We start from the raw sequence: 21672 nt of genomic DNA on the forward strand, positions 1-21672 counted from the left end.
AACTTCTCGGTAACTTGAGCAGAAAATCGAGACGTCACGTTACATGACGTCACGCGAGACAGTGGAGTCATGTAGCATGAGACGCTGCTCTCAAAGTTTTTGGCTGGTAAAACACCTTCTCTGTTAAAATAACTATAACCATAACGCTTTAAATGCAGGTCTGCAACACACTTCTGAACATCAGTTTGGTGATAATTCAGATTAGAAACGTGCCAGAGGACATGTTTGCCATGCTATTTTTTTAATTTTTTAACAGATAGTTTTATAGTCCTCAGTCCTGATAAGGCACTGTTCGAAAGAGTCCGTGTGTCCACGCTGGATTCTAATAGCGCCTCGTTTCTTTGTATTCGTAGGGAGGCGGTGGCATGGGCATTTGCTCAAACGACGCCGGTGGTGCCGTGGGCGCAGTGGATGGCGCAGTCGCCCCTGGATGTCCAGGCGGGTACGGTTGCTGCTGAGGGTACGTTGGGTCGTAGGGCGGCGGGTATGGCTGCTGAGGCTGATGTGCGCCGTACTGGGCTTGGGGCCACGGCTGATTGTAAGGCTGTTGACCTTGTGGGTACGGGTATCGAGGGCCAACTTGGATCGAGTGCACGGGTGTGGCTGGTGCCAGATGGGAGGTCCTTATCACAGTCTGCGTCGTTTGCTGAAAAAATAGGGACGCTTTTGATATGTATACCTCAGTATACCCCTTTGCCACGGCAGTTGTGATCAAAAAGAAAATTTAGAACAACTGAGGACACTTCTTCTGGCTTTGGCTTTGGATATGTTCACGGCAAAAATGAGACCAAGTATAGATTCGCAAGCAATTCGCAAAGAAACTTCTTCCGGTGGTGAAACGCTGGTCATCGTTTCGAGTCTCCCCAGGAGATTAATTTTTGTGAGTTTGAACTTTTAACCAGCTTTAACTTTGAAGCGAATTGGGACTATGTCACCGACAGCTTACGCAAACGCGGGCGTGGCTTGTCATGACCAGGCTTATTGCTTTGTGATTTTTGTGATTGAGCTGTGTTCCGGTAATTAGATGCTCTGTGCTGTCGATGCGCCCTTCGTTTTAGCGATTATACTACTGGCCACTACGATCGCGCGTTGTTTGGGCTATCTGGCTCTTTATACGCTCTGAACATCTACACTTCAGGCTTTCTCCATCTTGGCAAGCACACCACGGGGACATGAAAGTGGCAATCAGCATTGCCGACATGATGAACAAAATGGTAATAGGCACCTCTGAGTTTCTTAAATGGAGACCGAAATAAAAATTGAAATGTATCTTTCACGTTCAGAAAGAAGTTAACCCTGATCAATCGAAATCTGCTAATGACGATCGCACGTTTGTGTTTTGAATGGATGGCTATATTTTTTGGTTCTAAACGGCCAAGAGCAGCCATCGGAGGGCGCGACTCGTCTCGGGAGATGCGGCGCCTCCAGAGCGTTCCTGACGTCATATTTAACTTCACAGGCAAGGCCAAAGAGGCAACGGCGAGGCTGGCTTGGTTGTGAGCTTCGCCACTTGGTGGCGTCGATGCGTCACAACCTGGACGTTCGGGAGACCAACACCCGTTGGTCTCCCGAAAAGCCGTTGCCAAATAAAAAGGGCGGGAACCTCGTGTGTCAGCCAACCGTCTTTGGCACTGCTGGACAGTGAGGTGGCGTTTTTGAATTTGGGATAGCAACACGTGCCATCATGCCGCTATGAAAGTGTCTCGTAATAAGCAGACGGGGGGTGAACTGCAAATAATGAATGGTCGTTTTCATGTGTTTTCCTATTAAAATAATTCAGTTGATAGTCAGCGCTCGTTTGGTGTGTTTCTTCTTCGTCCACGTCTGTTGTTCGCGCTGTGTCCCAAGATGAATTCCCACCAACTCGCCCAACTATCCATTCTTCTACGTATAACAAAGCCGTAGTGCTGAATGAGATTGCTTAATCAGGAGAAGGCCAACGCTCAATGAGATGACGCCATCTCATTCAGCATTACGGTTTGGTTATCTCGGAGGTGTTGGGGAGACCCGCTCCCCGCAAGGGTTGAATAGGCGCTGGAAAGAAGAAAAATTCGATTCGGCTGAGTTTGACAGCTCGTCACGCACGGAGCTCGGAGCTCGACGCCGTACTTCCGCGGAGCAGCCCCGCGTTTTTGGGAAGTTTGACGTAACGACATTCGCTGACATCAACCAGGTGTAATCTCTTGATCGGTTTATTCGTTTAAAATATTGTTACGGTGTCTTTTCAACAAACAAAAAATGGTGTCTGTGGTGTGGCTGCAGAACGCGGTCGACATTTCGATTATAAAGTAGGAGCTAGAATTTCGTTGCAATGCCCTTTAAATCTGTTAGTGAGTACACATAGCTGTAACCTCTCCGCTGATGTGCTAGACCAATATCTTTTTAACACGTTGCCCTTTAAAAAATTTAGAAACCGTATAGACGAATCAAAACAATGTTGCGATATTCCTGTTTCTGTTGAAGGAAATCGGATATTGTGGCATCCCGGTGAGTGCCAGCGTCACGCTGCTGCGCTGGCACTACTGTCTGTACGGCCCGTGTGAAGACGGTTCCTCTCACGCGAATCTGTTTTGCGCAAGGCACCCTGCCGTGGGCAAACACGGACTTGTTTGTAAACAGCGCGCTAGAGTTTAGTTTTTGTAAATGTCGGAGGGCGTTTTTCGGGGTTTATTTCGTAGCTGGAAATTAGGGGTTTATCGGAGTTCACTTTTGTTAGATTCTCAATTTTCCAAAATTTGGCGTTTAATTGTACGAGGGGCGCTCATAATGTTCGTATAATCGGCACCAAACATAAAAAAAGGGGGGGGGGGGGGTACAAAACAGGCATGAACACGAGCGCGCATTCTTCTGGATTCGGCGCAGTATAAACATGGCGTGAGCTTCTGACAAAGTTGCGAGAAGATATACGTATCAAGACAAAGCGAAGACCGGCACGGGCGACAATGTCACACGCGCGGCCTATTCAGGTTAAGGAATTTTATTGCAACCCATCTATTCACCCGACCTTAGTTCTTCCTCTCCCCTCGCATGAAGACTCCCCGGCGTGGAAAGCCTTCCAAAGACGACGACCAAGTGATTGCTGGAGTGAAGCAGTTTCTGGACACTCAAAACGAGGGGTTCTATAACAGAGGCCTCCGGCAGGTTGTCCATTGCTGGCGAAAGTGCGTGACTTTGGGTGGCGAGCGTCTAGAGAAAGACTAAACTTCTACCCGAGTTTCATGGCTGAATCTTTATTCCTTTATGACAATACGAACTTTATCAAAGCCCTTCGTACTGTGTTTCCAATTTTTCGAAATTCAAAATAAAAATAAATAATGTCCGAACAAAAACGCGCATTAAATTCGTAAAAAAAACTCATCGGTATCGAAAGATATTTCATCAGCGGCATTTGGCACTGGCACCCTTGCGACTAGAGTACCCAACAGATCTTGCAAGAAAGCGCTATTGAACGTCCATACTTTGTAAGAGACAAAATTCTGGACGCTGTCGTTGAGAAGCATAAGAGCTTCAGTTTCCCTCCCCCTTTTTATAAAGTCTATATACCTTTGACTGCTAAAAAACCATAACCTCTCCTCTACCTAAGAAGCACACATAATATGGTCCAAACTGGAAACCAGAAGGGCGACTTTTTTCCTGAACCCATTGGACTGAACGAACTTAGACTAGGTAAATGGGAAACCCCTTTTTGTCAATAACCAAAAAATTTAATTTTTTTTTAACCGGAGTAATACTGTGCTACGACGAACTTTATTCGTAAAGTGCCGTCTTGTGTGCTCTCCACTTCACCATCGTGACTCCGAATTTCAGAGTTTTTCGGATAAATCCTTATTTATCAAAAGTTTATCGCTGAGCGTGTTTTTTCTGAGGTTATGTTTTTCGGATTTATTCGAAAACACGAAACCCTACCTATATGACACTGAGTTCGAAAGGCTATAGGCGCTCATACCTCACTCCTACAGCAGGCCTTACAGCAACACACACAGCAGCCGACGATGATTAAGATGCTGAGGATACCTCCGAACGCAATAGCGACGATGATGCCCTTGGAGAAAATCTTGGTGTATTCGTTCCGTGATTCACCTGTTCGGATAAAAACAAATTTTTCATGCAATACACTGCATTTATGACCCCACTTATATAGGACTGTCTGCATGCATGCTCGAGTTGCTCATATATGTACGAAGCGAAGATGGTTGGAACTAAAGTCACTGGAACTTGGGAAAGTAGAGCCATTGCCTCCCCTACCAGCTAGGCGGACACAGACGGATACTGACATGTCTACGTTTCCATGGAAATCACCACCTCGGTTCATTCGAATCTTCAAAACTTCCAGAAGGTCGTTCTCAACAGTCACGCCAAGATCCCCATAAAGCATCATCGTGCTGGAAGCGCGTTCCTCGCCAATATAAGCGTCTTTGTGTATGCAATCAACTTATCAATCATGCCCATCTCCACGGACCTCCTACAATTATATTGTTCTTCTTGCGCATTTCAAGACAGTAAACTTATTTTTCAGTGCCTCCAACACCGACCCCGCAACCGGTGGTGGTACAAAAATGTACACTTGTTTTGCCGGTGTGTGGATAGCGAAATCTGGGTATACAAGAGACGTCTCCATAAAGCTACCCGTCACCAGCAAATTTAGATCGGCTCACCAAGAACGGAGGCGTCAAGGAGAAATTGCTCATTTCACGGACCAAGATGGCGACCATACGAGGAGCTTCCAGTGACTTTAGTTTGAACGCGTGTGACGCAGGTCCGCGGATATTTCTTTCGTCGTGTTTGCAGAAAATATCCGAGTCTTTTTTTTTTACTTTTTTATATTGTTACGATAAGCGAGCAGCGCGATTGGGGCGCTAGAAAAGATCTGGTGCGACTACTTTCTCACAAAACTTTGGACAGTTAATCGCAGCAATCTACGCAGACCATTAGGTAACGCGTTACAAGTAATGGATTACTTGGAATCGATTACATCTTACTGTAATTTTGTAAAGCTTCAATTACTTCCTTTAATGAGTAACGATCATTGTAAGTGAATTACCTTTTTGCTGTAATCGATTACAGAATTACCCATTACAATTTTAATCAATACATTATCGTTCTTTTTCTTTTTTTTTTGGGGGGGGGGGGGGCGGTTAGATGTGCTGGAGTCACTCAGCTCTGGGCAACGGTTAATTTTTTTTTTCTTTTTCAAAACCACTAAGCACGGGACCTCAAGGATTAAATACTCTGTTTCGCCTTGTGTTGTATCGCAGGAAAGCTACAAGCGCGAGCTCCTTGCTCTAGAGCACATCTTGGCTCATAACGTTGGCAGGGCAACTGCCAACGCTATGAGCTTGCCCTTTTAGCCTTCGCTGCGGTACAACATAAGGTGAAACGGAGTATAGTAGGCCATCTCACTAGGTTTCGCTTCCTGGGTACTTTCTTTTTTTTTGGTACACCGGAGATTACGTCTGGGTATGAAAAATTAAATTACCTTATCCAGCCTCTTCTGAGTAATGTAGTTAAACAGCGCTCTTTTTATTTCATTTTATTTGTTGTTTTCACGAGAGGGATTGGATTTGTAGGCGTAACTCACTCAGCTCGAAGCAAAAACAATCAAGCTTTTCTTTTCTTTCTTTTTTTTTTCGGAACAACTGAGCAAGAGACCCCAAGGATTATGCTATACCGTAATAAAAAAAAAAAAGTTGAATGAAAAGTAACGCGGGAAGTAATCGATTACTTTAGAGTAATTTTTCGATTACTTTTCTTAGGCAGTAATTGTAATAGACCGATCTCACTAAGCGTTCGCCGCATGCGTGACGCCGCCATAACTGGAGGCAGACGGCCGCGCATGGGAGGGCACGTGGCGCCTCGCGCTCCACTCGCGTAGAGCTTCAGCAGAGTTGTCGCACGTGCAGAAAGATTAAAGTTCCCCCGTTGCATAGCGGCAGCGGTGGCGTAGTCAAACTGGCTGATGAGATCGGTCTTTTGTAATCAGTTACTTTTTGCAGTGAGGTAATTGTAATTGTAATCGTTTACTTTTTTTAGTAACGTGTACAAGTCTGAATCGACGACGAGACTGAACAATGTTTAGACCTAGAGAAAAACAAATCTGCGATGTTGCGGCACTGAGCATATATGATGTTTTACCACGGTTATTGACAACAGCGCAGGCTTATGTGGATAGGTGGCGCAAGCTACCGCCCGTTACAAAGGGCACAGCCAATATCATCCATCCATCCATGTTCTCGCCTCTCGATATATTTTCAGCCCCGTCGTCATTGTCATCAGCTTCGTTTTGTGGATTGCAGCGATAGGCTCTTTCAAAGTGCTTTGCGGCAGAGTATGACGCTCCAGATTTCTTAGGGTGCATTCTGAGCAAATGAAGTACAATTAAGCGCAGATGCGGGTGACTAGGGCGGTTAGTAATAAAGGTAAAAAAAATATAACTATAGACAGTTCAAAATCATAAAGTTATTGTAATGTACGCTATAGAGAGGTTCAACCGGCGCTAGTATGATGGGTTTGATGTTTGCGAATTGAAGCAGTCAGCAACCAGTGAAAATTTGACTTTCGGTAATGCATTTCCGCGGTGTTTAAAAGCGGGTGCACTTTTTTTTTTTTTGTGCGCTTTATTTAAAGAGCAAATATTACGAATAACTATAACCTAGTATAAAGCTTGGAACATTTCTTAATCAATTAAATTAAAAACTTGTTCAGCCTACGGTGTTTTTTTTTCTTCAAATGTAGGGCATTAAGTGCAGTACTTAAAAGAGCTTTCTGCGTGCATTTACTGCACTGTCGAACACTGCTAGCGAAAACACAGTGGCGGCGCTTTTCAGTATGGCCGATTTAGGTGCCAAACGATCAAAGGACACCTGGAAAACCCAGATAGGTGGCAATAACTACGCAGTAACACTGGATCAGGAACTCTCTGTGTATGTAGACGACCTAAATGAAGTGAATGAGAAGTAACCTAGTCAGATTAGCAATAAATAAGTATTGATTTATTCTTTCTGCTCGTGCCTATGTGCCTCGATGCTTGTTCCGTGTTCAGAACATCACTCGCACGCTCGAGGTCGTTGAAAATAGGGAGAGGCCAGAGAACAGGTGCCCGATTAAGTTGGCCGGGCATAGGAAATAATAAAAAAAGAGAGACCTTTCATAGCCCGCGTGCTTTATTCTTTACGTTTCGAATGTTTTTAACCACTCGCTAAGATTCACGACCGGGTAATTTTCATATAGTGATAAGACTGGCATATTAGCAATTAATGAGAGTCACCGGAAAGGTGGCGACCCTTGAACATGTAGCGGTCATCGCGCCATCTCTTGAAAGAGGAAAGAAGGGGACGACACGGAGAAAAGGCTCGCGAGCAAGTTGAGCGGCTATAGGCACCGAAGGCCTTGACAGCAATCTGCACTTGATGTGTAAATAATGTATATATAAATACTGATTGCTAAAAACACATTCTACAGTCTTTTCGGTCCTTGTTTGGCCACGGCCGGACTTGAAGTGCGCGCTCTCTTTCTCTTTTTACAGCCTTTGCAATTGGGGCCACCGCCACCTCCCGCCGCAATTCGCGGGGGGCGCTGTCACCTCTCCCCTGGGCTGCCTTTTGCCGTTTGCACAAAGCGTGTCTGACAGTGTATCTCAACGCTGTCGCAACTTGCGGCCGAGATTTTCATAGCCTTTGACACCTGATCCTTATGTTTAGACCCTCTGCAACTATCTAATGCGCTTCTGATGAGCCCGGAACGGTGAATATTTGACGCACATCTCCGAGAGATTCGGGAGTAAAGAGTAGTTAGTAGAGACAGCGAATGCGATTGCCTAAAAGCTATACTCGTCTTTACCTCCAAGACTTCTGTTGCAACTCAAGAACAGGAGGAGACGGACCCCTTCTACGTGGAGGAACTTTAAATGATAAACAATTCGTACACTCTCGTGAAATGTAAGCAGGCCCAATCTCTATTGCCGTGGTCTGCATCATCTTTTCATAGGCCGCACATGAAGTCGATCAGCTGCTCTAGACGCGGGTGTAGTAGTCTGTACAATTTTCGCACAGTGCATATTACAGCCTAAAGTGCTTCCTCGAGGGCGTGTGCACATATCCAGCTGATTTTTCGCTTTTGTCCGTGGCCGTCTTTGCATGGTTAATCAGAAGTATTCCGAGGAACCTTTGCCAAAACAACAACCTACGAGGCTCGAACACCAGCGCAAAGCAGCTCGAAGAAACTCTCCGAGCGGGGTTGAAGTGGGGTGAGGTGTTTGCGCCCCTGCCGGAGAGCAAGTGAACTACATACAGAGAAAAAATGCCATTGACTTCCGGGCGATTGCAAAGGCCGTAAGAAGAGAAAGAAAGAAAGCGCTTCCAGTCCGGAAGTGGTTTGGCTTAGCATCTTCGCTTGTTTTTACACACATGCTGTGGAACAGAGGTTTGGGCCTCAAATATAGCAAAGCTTAACGTAGTTTACTGATGAAAAAAATACTACAACTAAAGCAATTACACTTTTATAATAATAACAATAAGGGTACATGCTATTCGGTACGACCTAAAACACAAAAAGTTATCAATGTTATTCTCCGGTGTAGAGACAAAATGCACTGCGTTTTCCCACAGGAATGCACAGGAACACCGCAATAGTAAACTGGTTGCTGCCTGCTTCAATGTGCATACCTGAAGTCGCATAAACACTACGCTTTGTTCCAACTTAAGTCCAGACGCAGCTGACGATACGAGCTAATGAGACCAATCAGCCAGAGTAAAAAAACTGGGCCTTTTCTGTTTATTTTTGGTTCAGCAATGATAGGACACGCACAGAAACATGACGATCGGCATGGCGGTGCGTTTTTAAGCCGTCTGTTTGGTCCTATCAACTCGTACACCGTCGGTTGCGTATAGACCTAAGGTGAGACAAAGTATAACGCCAGTTGAACCTCTAGCGTACATTGTAATAATCCTACGTTCAAAAACGAAGGCCGTTCCGGTGGTACGGAAAAATCGCGAAGTCGCAAAGGTTTTGCAAAGCGCTTTTCGTGGAGTGTATTGTTGATCCCCGTTGAAACGAGGGGCCATAATGTTCCGGCGTTTGGTTTAACTTTTTTTTTTACCCCACCGCACATGCAGTTGAGAAACAAAGCATCCCACATTAACGTATGGGATATTCAAGTTAATACAAAGGTGCAATTGAGGGATCATGGATGATAAATAATTATGCAGCGCACTTTTGTAATTGTTTGCCACTGTGGTTCTTCTTCATTCGTCTCACCCACAGTTTTTTTTTTGTCTAACCTGGTTAGCTTATTGATAGGTTCACCTACATTCCACGACATTGTTAGCGCGAACAAGCCAGGGTTTTTACAGATTCTCTCTCACTGCCATCAAGACTAATATAGTTGGGGAAAGTGCTCAAATGGGCCACAAATCTAAGGGGTAAAGTTTTAAGCTCGTTAGTGCTCTTTCAAAGTAAAATTCGGTGAAGAGAGAAAGAGAAAAAAAAAATTAATGGTTGTTTTCAAGAGATTGACAAGATGCAAAAAAGTGCCCAAGTCGTGTTCGCGCTACCAGTGTCCTGCAGTGTACATAGTCTTAATGGCTAGACTTCCATTAAAAACACGGAACAGTGTTTTTCTCTTGTTACATCCTATATTTTCAGGTAAATTAAGCAACTAAACAAAACCAAAACAAACCGTTTTTTTTTTTTTTTGTTTTTGCTAGAGGGCAGCGTTTTGTTAACGGGCACCTATTTTGTGTAAGGCTATAGTAAGCTTCATCCTTTTAGTTCGTAAACCGAACCGGAACTTCCCAAGACAGCTGTATATATTATGCGCGACTTAAAATATGCCTCGGAATGCGAACAGTGCATGCGAAGAGTGCGCTATAGTAGCGCGCGTGAGCTAGACAGCGCCGTTCTCGTGCTGTTTATAGCGTATAGCGAAGATTATGGAAAAAACGTTATTCTGAGACCGACGCTACTTCGCTACCCTTCCGCAAAGCCCTTCCCGCAGTTCCCGGGAAATGTTTAATTTATATAGTCGCCGAGGACCTCTAATTAACGCAGAGCGTGGCTTATGATCTCACTCCGTGCTTCGCGATTCGTTCGATTGGTTGTGGAGCGGTATAGTGACGCTCGGAACTGGCCACGCCACGTTTCTTAAACTGTCAACGACTGTCGCCGACAACTTAAAAAATGCGGGGCGTGGTAAGCCTCCGGCATCCTATGCTGTCGCTTCGTATAGTCAATGAATTGCAGCCTTAACCGATAAGGACGCCAAAGAGCACGCTTCGAGAAGTAATAAGCATGAACATAATAGGCCAACCTCTGCATTCCTTAAACTGACAGTGACTCTGCAGATAGCAAGTCGTCTGCTTCTTGCTCAGAGTTTGCAGTGACGTCAGAGCGACGTCGAGCTCTGATTGGCTCTGATTGAAAGGATAGTGGGTTGACCTCAATGCTCGAGGCCCTCGAGGTCAACCACTATTTCTTTTCAATCAGCCAATAAGAGCTCGGCGTTCTGAGATCATCGCCTCTCCTGTGCAAGAAGCAGACGAACTTGTTCTCCGCATAGAAGTACTTCTTAAATTACGTTCTCAAAAAGAAAAACAAATATATCAGGCTACTTTTGCATTAAAAAGAAATGATCGGGAACTCTTACAGCGCAACCTGAAGCCGTCGTGCCAACAGCGTGCAGGTGGTGCGAAACCCCTGTCGTCGACGGTGTTGACTATGGTGACCGATCCGTCGTTCAAAACCTTTGTGCCGTTCGTTAAGATGGCGGTATTCGCCGTGACGACGGCGACGACACTTGGGACTGCAGCGAGCAGGAGGCACCATGCACGCCAATCCATGGCTTGCGGTCGCGCGTTTCCGTCTCGACGCAACTTTGTCGTTTCCTGTTGCAGCAGCAAAAAAAAAAGAGTACATGAAGAGTTATTGGTTGACTATATGCATCGAGGCTGGTTCACACACCTGTGGCTGCTTACGACCGTGTGCATTGAAGCCTCTATGAAATCTTTTTTTTTACGACGAGAAAACAGAGTAGCGCCATCTGTCGGGTAGCCGTGGAATACTCGCAGTTTCCGTATAATATATTGACTATTTTCTTCGCAAAATGCGAATCTGGATGAGTATTGTACCGGCACGCTTTCGTGTTATGATTATTGCGTGATGCACGTTAAAAACCCCAGGTTAGCGGTTGTACTGCACTGACTAAATTTCTCATCTACAGCTAAGAGACCGATTACCCGTTGAGGCGTATCTGCATCATGGCTGTATAAATATACAGAGCAAGCCCATTTTTTTTTTTTTTTCCCAAAATGCGAAGATTGCGGCGCTGTCCGGGCGCTGCCACCTTGCAGCTGCTACAAGCTATAAGGTTAGGAGGGCATTATGTTCAAGAGATAATGCAACTAATAGATGACTAATTAACAAAAATGTATAATTACTTTTTATGATTAGACATTTCGTGGCAGATGTTTATATTGACGAAATGGAGGCAATACATGTTGAAGGCTAGCAAAGATTTTTTTAAACTTTTAATCCTTGTTTGAGCACACAGCTTGAGTTATTCATCGTTAATTTGTTTTTTCTGGAAATTTGTCGATACCGATACCATACGCGCGATGCCCGCCGGAAGGACAACCCTCGCCTAATGCCGGAAGGTCACGTGTTAATGGTAGTCCAAATCAGCCCGCAAAAACGTCGTCCGGAACAAACCGTGGAACGGAGCCCTCTTTTTTTTTAATAATTTCTGCAGGCCGGAACGGCTGAATATGTGCGGAATCGTCTGGTCCTGCTATAAAGACAGACAGCGCACCGGCGACGGCCGGGAGGAGGTGGGAAGAGGGGTAGGAGGGACTAATGAGCGGGAAAGGGAAGAATGCATATTAGTTGCCACATGCGGGAGAGAGAGAAATTCCCTTGTGGAATTTTTAGCGGTTTAGAGCTAAATTGTACGCGTTACTAATAAAGGTATGGAATTACATTTATAATAGACCCTTTTCAAAAGTTAGTCAAGCAACATGGGCAGTCGCCATTGCTTGGACACGAAGCGCGTGATTGGATACGATTCCTCGCCGAACGCTGACGTCACACTCGCATCCGATGAATGCTCAGGGTGTGAGCAATGGCGGACAGGCGTTGGCGGGGACTTTTGAAAAGGGTCGATTACTGGAGGCTAGATGGTAATTAATTACATTTACAGGGACCGTCCTTTGAAAGTAAGTGACAGTTACTTCAAGAAGTAATCTGTTAGTTTCGCGGCGTTACTTACACCATTGCTGTCCTAAATAAGAAACAAAGTGAAGAGGGTTATTTGAGGATTTATCCTTGCCACCAGACTTAATTATTGACCTTGGAGTATTCTGAGCAACGGCTGACGCTCGAAAGTCTCGTAAGACCCCTTGCCTCATTTCTTCGTGAAGATGACGACTGCTACGCCGAACACCCTTTCAACCAGAGACTCAAACCGGAAAATGTAACGTTTCGGCAACGGTTACGGTTACCGCTTCCTGTTGAAAACGGTTTTATTTCGGTTTTTTACGGTTTCGGTCACCGGTTACACGTTCCGAAAAACCGGTTTATTTCGATTTTTCCAATAACTTGTTTAATTTAAATGCTAGACAGCCGTTTTATAATAAGCGGTTTAAAGTAGTCCCAGATATCCAACAACGGGAAACTCAAGGAACTTGGAAACGTATTAATACTTCTAATTGGTCTAAAGTTGCACACGTTTCTAGCTCCAACGCTTTTCACTACATCTACTTGCATTATATAGTTTGATACCCAAGCATACATGTTACTTCCGCTACTCGGGGATCATCGCATTCTATATAATAAAAATTAAAATAAACATCCCTACTTTGTTGTTCGGCAGCGTTTGTAAACAAAAATAAGGAAGTTCCCACTGGGTGCTGGAACAACCATTCGCACCTTTTCGTCGCTATAGTTAATTCAACCTAAGACATGCAGACGAGTCTTCGCCACACTGAAGGAAAGAGCAGAACTATAGCCATCCTCTAGTAAAATACTGCTAAGTGGAATAAAGTAATAAAATTGAGGGCTGAACTAGTTGGTGAAAGTCAAACATAATGTAAATGCAACAACCCAAAACAAGGACGACTATGGAAAGGAACGAACAACACAGTGACACAGAAATCTGTAAAAATATGTTATGTGTTTTTCGTTTCTTTCACTAGTCTTCTTTGTTTTGCCATGTTACATACACCTACGTCATGTTTGCTATTTACAAACAATTGCCTATGGTTATCGAAGCGCACGTCTCTCGCTGGCTGATTCTGTGACGCTAGAAAAATGGTGCATTTATATATGAATAAGAGGAAATAAAAAGGTGTGGACGTACCTTATATATATATATCAGTGTGTCGAACCGAAAAAAATACGGGTTCGGTTACGGTTCAGGTTCATGTAAATTTATTTTGTTCCGGTTCGGTTCCAGTTCGATTAATTCGATCCGCGAACCGGTTCGCGAACCAGTTCGGAAATTATAAATGACAAATTTCAACATCAAAATAAATTACAAATAAAACATCTGAAATCAGCACATCCGAAACGGGATACATCGTAGTGTAAGGCTCAGGGATTTCTACCAGGAATGGTTTCTTTATGTGCACTCAAAGGTCACCTCACCGACGTTTACGCATTCGGACTTCATCTAATTGGGTCCGACGCAGTAGCTGTAAAATCCTCGACCTCCTTACAAACCCACTTGCAAGTAGAACTCGCTAACTATCCCGCCACCTCGGCGTGTAAGCAATTGAAGGAACAGTGGGGAGAAAATACAGCTTTCTTTATTTGAACTAGCATCCGGTAACTCAAACTAGACCCTTAAAGGGATACTACAACGAAATTTCGGCGCTCATTTTTTTATCTATATGTGTTCAAAAAAGCAGTATCACATGGAATATACCAATATCTTGTTAAAAAAGTCTCGAAAAGGAATTTTAAAACGAATTAAACGATTAGCAAAGAGCACCTGGTGGATGTCGCTAACGCCTCGTTTGTAATGCTCGTCTAGGAACCTTGACAGATAGTGACGGAGGTTGTCTGGTCTTCGGCCACGACGAGAGAAGGGGGGAAGGAGGAACTCCCCTCTTCCCGAGAATCCCTTTTGTGTGTCGCAGAAGTCGCTATTGTCCCCCTAGAAGATTATAGAAGATTAACCCGTCACTCAAAATTCGTACAAAAAGCAGCCGCTTCGGTGGCTCGAACAACTAGGCCATCCTCTCGACGTCAGCCTCGCCGTAGCTTTGCTCGTCTTGAGACGACCTACGTCACGATTGCGTTGGATGTCACGTGCTCCAAGCTGGGCCTTCTCCGAGCGCTTGCCAGAGTGGGCCGTCTATAACGAGAAATACAGCCACCAGGATCAAAATACAAACGTGCGATTGTCATTTCCGGATATTGTGGATCATATTCAACCTATTTTTGAACACGACGGGAATATTTCAAATTTCGTTGAAGTATCCCTTTAAAGAAGTTTTCATTAAACAAGATACGGAATATGAAAAACACTTCACCGAACGCAACGCCAGAAGGACGTAATAGGATAAATATGAAAATAGAAGAGTTCGCTGTCTCAAATATGTTAGCTTCTAAGTGCCTATACGAAACCGGATGCCTTATTATCAAACTCCACAGCATTTTCTTTTCTCATTCCGATGGAAGCAAGCTTCAAGAACTCGCGCGTTCTAGAAACGTGTTATGAAATGAGCACACAGCAGCATTTAGGATTTACGAGATTGTAGGAAAATGAAATCCCGTGACGCGATTTTTTTTTTTTGCACAGCTTTCCAATTTTCTTTTTTCAGTGCAAGCCGCGACCAGCGCAATACTGGTTCCTATGTCAAGATTCATGAATGCAGCGTTTGTCAAGATTCATGGATGCAGCGTTTATATTCCTAAGACTGAGTGGAGAAGAAAAATATGTAAGCGAGGTGTGTGTCAGTTGACGGCACTTGAAAAACAAATGGCATTGATAGCACATTCATTGTAAACAGCGCGTGGCCGAACCGTTTTGACATGAGCCGGTAACCGTTTTTTTTTTCCGGTTCAGTTCCGGTTCGGGTTCATCGCGATAACAATATAACGGTTCGGGTTCGGGTTCAGTTCCGGAAAAAATACCGGTTCGGTTCCGATTTTCGGTTCGGTTCGGTTCCGGTTCGACACCCTGATATATATATATATATAGAGAACGAAGAGGGGAGAAGGTGAATATTGAATTTATTGCATTAAAGTTAGGGAAAGGGAAAGGGAAAGAGAGCTGGCGAAAAATTGGGCCAGGAGCGGGGATTGAACCCGCAACCTTCGCCTGACCGGGGCGACGCCTTAACCGATTAGACCATCCTGGCCACTGGTTTCGGCGGACTCAATTTCTGACCAGCTCTCTGTGTACTGTTTAGTTTCGAATTCGCTTAACTGGGTAGACGACAACCGTTGCTGATTTAAGGCCCGCGCTATTTCCGACATGCGGCAGTGACGTGGCACGTCATCTTCAGCTTGCAAATGTCGGAAAGGGCCCGTCTTCCAGGATATCTAGGGAACCACTCCTCCCCATAGGGACAGGCTGCACCGTATATATAATGGGATTGAGTGACGATTGACTAAACGATTGACTTAACTAAACAGTACACAGAGAGCTGGTCAGAAATTGAGTCCGCCGAAACCAGTGGCCAGGATGGTCTAATCGGTTAAGGCGTCGCCCCGGTCAGGCGAAGGTTGCGGGTTCAATCCCCGCTCCTGGCCCAATTTTTCGCCAGCTCTCTTTCCCTTTCCCTTTCCCTAACTTTAATGCAATAAATTCAATATTCACCTTCTCCCCTCTTCGTTCTCAATATTACTACGGCTGCACTTGTCAATCGTCACTCAATCCCATTATATATACGGTGCAGCCTGTCCCTATGGGGAGGAGTGGTTCCCTAGATATCCTGGAAGACGGGCCCTTTCCGACATTTGCAAGCTGAAGATGACGTGCCACGTCACTGCCGCATGTCGGAAATAGCGCGGGCCTTAAATCAGCAACGGTTGTCGTCTACCCAGTTAAGCGAATTCGAAACTAAACAGTACACAGAGAGCTGGTCAGAAATTGAGTCCGCCGAAACCAGTGGCCAGGATGGTCTAATCGGTTAAGGCGTCGCCCCGGTCAGGCGAAGGTTGCGGGTTCAATCCCCGCTCCTGGCCCAATTTTTCGCCAGCTCTCTTTCCCTTTCCCTTTCCCTAACTTTAATGCAATAAATTCAATATTCACCTTCTCCCCTCTTCGTTCTCAATATTACTACGGCTGCACTTGTCAATCGTCACTCAATCCCATTATATATACGGTGCAGCCTGTCCCTATGGGGAGGAGTGGTTCCCTAGATATCCTGGAAGACGGGCCCTTTCCGACATTTGCAAGCTGAAGATGACGTGCCACGTCACTGCCGCATGTCGGAAATAGCGCGGGCCTTAAATCAGCAACGGTTGTCGTCTACCCAGTTAAGCGAATTCGAAACTAAACAGTACACAGAGAGCTGGTCAGAAATTGAGTCCGCCGAAACCAGTGGCCAGGATGGTCTAATCGGTTAAGGCGTCGCCCCGGTCAGGCGAAGGTTGCGGGTTCAATCCCCGCTCCTGGCCCAATTTTTCGCCAGCTCTCTTTCCCTTTCCCTTTCCCTAACTTTAATGCAATAAATTCAATATTCACCTTCTCCCCTCTTCGTTCTCAATATTACTACGGCTGCACTTGTCAATCGTCACTCAATCCCATTATATATATATATATATATATATATATATATATATATATATAAATTCTCTTCTTCATTGTACGAACTTTTCCTTTTTTTTGCCTGCGAGGTTTATTAAAAGTTGGGCTTCCACGAAAATTAAACAGTGAGTAGTAAACTCGCGAGCTCAACTGTTCTTTCCGATTCAGCAGATTGCTAATCAAGCTGTCGACCTCCTTCTTCACATTCATGTATTAGTCTCTTCATTAGTTTGTTTTTCTGAACACTAGTGTCATCGGGTACGGCCGTAGACGATAGTAATCTTCCCCGTATATCAGTTCAGTCGTTTCGCTGCCGACCCTAATAAGATGCGTCACAAGTGATCGCAAAAAGCCCACAATTCAGGCTCAGAACCAATTCGAAGTCCTCAAAATGACTCCGTATCACTGTTTCAACAATTGTGGGCTACAAAGGACACATTTGTATCACAAACTTAGGCAAAAACGACCTAAAGCAGTAACACAGCCGCGTTCACGTTGAAACCGAAACCAACCAACTTGAAGAAACCTCATGACGCCTAGTGCGTCAGCGCAATCGCTGTGAACAGGCGTTTCTACTGCAGCCAACGCTACAATCCGATAAAACCAACCAAGCGGCGCAAAAAAAAAAAAAAAAAAAAAAAATATTGTCATAGCGTTCGTTTTATTTGTTTCTTTGCTATAACCAGATAAATCAATAACGCACAGTGAGTGCGCCGTAATTCAACGCTTTCTTTTTCTGTGCTTGGTTGGTTTAGACGGTGACAAACGCACAAAGCCGACAGACGCCATCACGATGCGTCGGCAGCGGCCGAACTATGATGCTCTAAATTCTAAAAGGTATGCGGAGAGCAAGTTCGTCTGCTTCTTGCACAGGAGTTTAGTTGACGTCAGAACGACGCCGAGATCTGATTGGCTCTGTTTGAAGGATAGTGGGCAGACGTCAAAGCAAGCTGCCTTGAGGTCTACCCACTATCCTTCCTTCAGAACCAATGAGAGCTGGGAGTTCTGACGTCACCACATCCCCTGCAAAAGAAGCAGACGAACTCGCGCTCCGCCTACATCGCAGACGGGATTGAAGAAGACACTATAACTTCCCATCTGTAAAAGCAAACATACCTTGTTAGTTCTTTTTCTCGTCTGCTTGCGCTATCCTCTTCTCTGTCTGGCAAAATGTGAAGCATGCGATTGCTTCTCACCGAGGGCTATACGGACAGGAGGTGGACACTGAACAGAATGGTATTCGTGCTCATAGATTCCTGGAGTGAAACGTTTATCTTATCTGCTATTGTTCTCTTGCAGTCGTGTACGTCTACCGCTCTCGCGTCTGCCGTGATTAGAATGACGTGACAACGATCCAAATGTCCAAACACACGTTACTGACACTTCACAATTTTTTTTCAGATATTGTTAAACAGGAAGTCGTAACATGAATTACTTAATTGCTACTTTTGTACACGTTTCTTGCCCTTGTACTAGCAAATGGAGATGTCACTGGTAACGTAAAGCTTTACAATTGCTCCTCTTCCGCACTGTTGTGGCAAGGACACTGGTAATATCCAACGAGTGAGCTAACGGTTCTAATGTACTTTAGACAGCCCGCAAAATCGATTTTCTTAACGTATCCCGCTGCAATTTACTACAAAGGTGCAAGCAGATGGTGGAAGTTTACGGCGAAAAAAAAAACTTACCTCATTTAAAAGAATAAAAAAACTGTTTTGGGCAATCTATGGCCCAACCTCGCAGACGATGCACGCGTAGAGAGAAGTGCTGCCAACAGGTGGCGTACGCCGCGATGATGGAGCGCCGGCCGATTCGGTTTCTTTTACGAGATCTGCTTCTATCAACCCAAACAGGCCGGCGCTTCCTCGACGCAGCGTACGCCATCTGTCGGCAGCACTTCTCTCTTCTTGCGAGGGCACTCTGGAAGAGTGTCGCAGCACCGGCGGGCACCTACGCTATCGACGCAGTGGTCTTCCAGCAGACCACCCTGAAGACACTGGATCGCCGTCAAGTGGAAATCGGGAGGTGGGCACTGGGCGGAAACGGGGCAACTGCAAACCTGGCCATCACGGGAGAGATGGCCTGGTCAACATTCAAACAACGGGATTCAAGGGCCAAGTTTGGATACCTCGGGCTCCTGATCCACATGCCAGATGAAGCGTACGCCAAAAAGACATTCCACTGCGTTAAATACCGCAGCAGCAGGACGAACTGGTCAAACACCATCGCCAGGCTCGACTCTGTCAACAGCAAAGGGACAAAGGGATATGAGGCCACATCGGAGAAAGGATGGTTCAAAGCTGTGACTGAGGAGGTGAACGCGATTGAACTTGAGGCCTGGAGACAGGCGGTGATGAAAAAGCAGAGCCTCCAGAGCATCTACGCGCATCACAAGCCAGAGCCGTCTCCCTACACACACTACCGAAGGGACCATGAAAGCGCGCTATACTGTTTGAGGCACGGGTAGGAGCGCTGATGACAAACTGCCGACGTGCCCAACTCTTCTGAGACAACGACACGGCCTGTCCTCTGTGCGGGCAGTCAAGCGAGGACGTCCCCCACGTGCTGCTGTGGTGCCCTGCCCTAGACCACTGTTGACCGGTCTGGGCGACCAGCGAAGAGAGGATTCCCGAAATGCTGGGATTCCGGGAAGGGGCCCACGGTACACTAGCAACCAAGCGCATTCTCGTTGAGTGGGAGAGACTGCGTTAGATCGCCCATCAGTGAAAGTGTCCCAAAAGCGGGAAAAGCTAGAACCAAACAAGAAACTAAAACTTTTACCTGTGTCGGCAATCTGAACGTCTGCTGACCCCCCTGTCTCAAAAAGAGTTAGGTACCGCCAACTAGCTAACTAACTAACTAACTGGTGGCGTAAATCGCCCAGATTAATTTCTTTTCCGTACATTTTTATTACCTGCTGGCACCTCTGTAGTAAATTGCAGCGCGATACGTGGAGAGACCGATATTTGCGGGCCGTCTAAAATGCCTTAGAAGCGTTAGTTTACATGCTGTGGACTGTGATGCAACGACAAACTATATAGTGGTGAATGCAGCTGTGATGCTCGAAAGGTACCGAAGACGGGATTGAAAAGGACTCTTTTCATTTTAGCAGAGCGAACGCTGGAGAGGAGGCGAACTCGGCTCCGGTGTTCTCACTACTAGAGAGGAAAGAGGGGGACGAACTTCCCCTGAACGCCTGAACTCTTATCAAAAGAGCAGAGAGAAAATGCCCTCTCTCCTCTCACCCCTGCGCGTCGTCTAAAAATTTGTGCGAGATGCTCAGAAATATGTAGATATATATATTCATTCCTTGAGTTTCTGAGTTCCAGGTTCAAAAGTATCTAAAAAAATACTAATTACTCAAATCTCAAGAAAAGGATCTGAGTAGAGTACTAAATACTCGTAAAGCGTAAAGGCCCGTTCACACACTTGAGCTTGACTACAACCGACAGAGGCAAGACTGGTTTTACAGCCTCTTGTGATGGCTTACAGCCAGCTCCACAGCAGCGGGTCCGGTCATAAGCCGTCGCAACCGGTCTTGTCTCAGTCGGTCGTACACAGTTTCAAGTGTGTGAACCGGCTTTTTCTCTTTAAGTTCAAGGTCATTCCAAAATTTACTGTTAAACAACTAAATAAAAAAACGAAAATGAAAAAAGAGAATCAAAGACGATTACAAACCTCTGTAACGCGAAATTAGAGCGCAGCCCTTGAGAAGAAGGAGAGGAGGGTAGTCCCCTCCTCCTCCTCCCTACAATTTTGATTGGTGTCGACGTCACGTGACGTCAGTTTTCCCGCTAAATCTAGCGGAGAAACTGAATTTGTTCATGGGGGATGTGACACGAAGTCATGTGACATCGTTTTTTCCCGCTAAATTTAGCGGTAAAATTGACGTCACGTGACCTCAACACCAATTCGATTTCCAGCTAAATTTAGCGGGACGGTTACGCCGACGGCGACACCGACGCCGCGAAACCCGGAAACGGGCATGCCTAAGGGCTGCACTCTAAAACATACCGCTCGCAGAAACAGCTGTTTTTCGACATTTGCGTGTAACAACTTGACCATTTTTTTTTTTTTACCGCATATCTGTTGACGTTAAGCAGGCTCTCCGCAGATGCGCTGAAGAGTTGGAAGTAACGCTTGCATTGTACCTGGAGGTTCTTCTCTGTTTCACAAACACAAACATTTCCTGTAAATGCTGCTATGGCAGAACGAAATCCGTTCCCTGGCTTTCACCCTCCATTGAGTCCCGGTCTCGACTATCGAGTCTCAGTCTAATTCCAAACGCGTATACGATACCCATTCAAGAAATGGGATAGATAAAATATAATAAAATATTTTCCTAGGTACGTTGGTCATAGTCCATGCTAACTTCGATCGTGTACTTTTGCTGGAAACGTATTTTGCTAGTTTTGTTGTTGTTTCCTGTATGGGAAAGAGAACCGTCTGCCGAGCGGAAATTTCTTTGGACGCCACTCGGGTTCGCTCGTTTACGCAGGCGGCAGGGATCGTGTTCTGCCTGTCTGATGCAGCCTGCTGTTAATACGGTACGCACTGTGCGAGGAATTTGAGTACACCGCCATGCGGCATCTCTGCTCCATCACGTCCGCCCTCTGAATGCGTGTGCGATCTTTGCACGTACGCCATGTGTGTTGTCTAGGGGGAAAAGGGAGATCACTCGCGCGTCTACGAATTGAGCACTATCTGACGGGTAACTTACGAAGGGAGTACAAGTCGCTTGCAAATTGTATTTAAGTAACAGTATTAGATGCTTGCCTTCCAAAGTATTTGTGAAATACCAAGTTGCTCACAAAAGTATTTAGAATACGATCACTGGAGTAGAGTATTTAAGTTATGTATAAGTCTGTTCGTCTGCTCCGTAGACTGAGCAGTACCAAACATCCGGTTGGTGTAGAAGCACGATT

At 45.4% G+C, this 21672-nt stretch overlaps 1 protein-coding gene and 4 non-coding genes across 5 annotated transcripts; 3 read left to right on the forward strand and 2 right to left on the reverse strand.

Moving 5' to 3' along the window:
• Window positions 1-229: 229 nt before the first annotated feature.
• LOC115316634 (protein shisa-5) lies at window positions 230-18010 on the reverse strand. The gene is made up of 4 exons (XM_029976067.3): window positions 17864-18010; window positions 10640-10877; window positions 3947-4080; window positions 230-646 (listed from the first exon to the last, which is right to left on the reverse strand). Exons 2-4 carry the CDS (start codon window positions 10830-10832, stop codon window positions 323-325), a joined length of 651 nt encoding a protein of 216 aa, XP_029831927.2. The 5' UTR covers window positions 10833-10877; window positions 17864-18010; the 3' UTR covers window positions 230-322.
• Window positions 15280-15353, reverse strand: Trnat-ggu. The gene has a single exon. It is a non-coding gene; the product is annotated as a tRNA-Thr (tRNA).
• Trnat-ggu lies at window positions 15674-15747 on the forward strand. Its single transcript has one exon. It is a non-coding gene; the product is annotated as a tRNA-Thr (tRNA).
• Trnat-ggu lies at window positions 16109-16182 on the forward strand. Its single transcript has one exon. It is a non-coding gene; the product is annotated as a tRNA-Thr (tRNA).
• Trnat-ggu lies at window positions 16544-16617 on the forward strand. Its single transcript has one exon. It is a non-coding gene; the product is annotated as a tRNA-Thr (tRNA).
• Window positions 18011-21672: the final 3662 nt, after the last annotated feature.

Source organism: Ixodes scapularis, unplaced genomic scaffold (genome assembly GCF_016920785.2).
Source record: "Ixodes scapularis isolate PalLabHiFi unplaced genomic scaffold, ASM1692078v2 PGA_scaffold12__126_contigs__length_90152505, whole genome shotgun sequence".
In the NCBI taxonomy this organism is placed as follows: Eukaryota; Metazoa; Arthropoda; class Arachnida; order Ixodida; family Ixodidae; genus Ixodes; species Ixodes scapularis.

Excerpts from the sequence above, each read along its gene's own strand:
- LOC115316634 (XM_029976067.3), bottom strand. The coding sequence starts at position 10,832 with ATGGATTGGCGTGCATGGTGCCTCCTGCTCGCTGCAGTCCCAAGTGTC. Across the intron at positions 4,081-10,639 it reads CGACGGCTTCAGGTTGCGCT|GTGAATCACGGAACGAATAC; the intron begins GTAAGAGTTCCC and ends TTATCCGAACAG. Across the intron at positions 647-3,946 it reads AGGCCTGCTGTAGGAGTGAG|CAAACGACGCAGACTGTGAT; the intron begins GTATGAGCGCCT and ends CTATTTTTTCAG.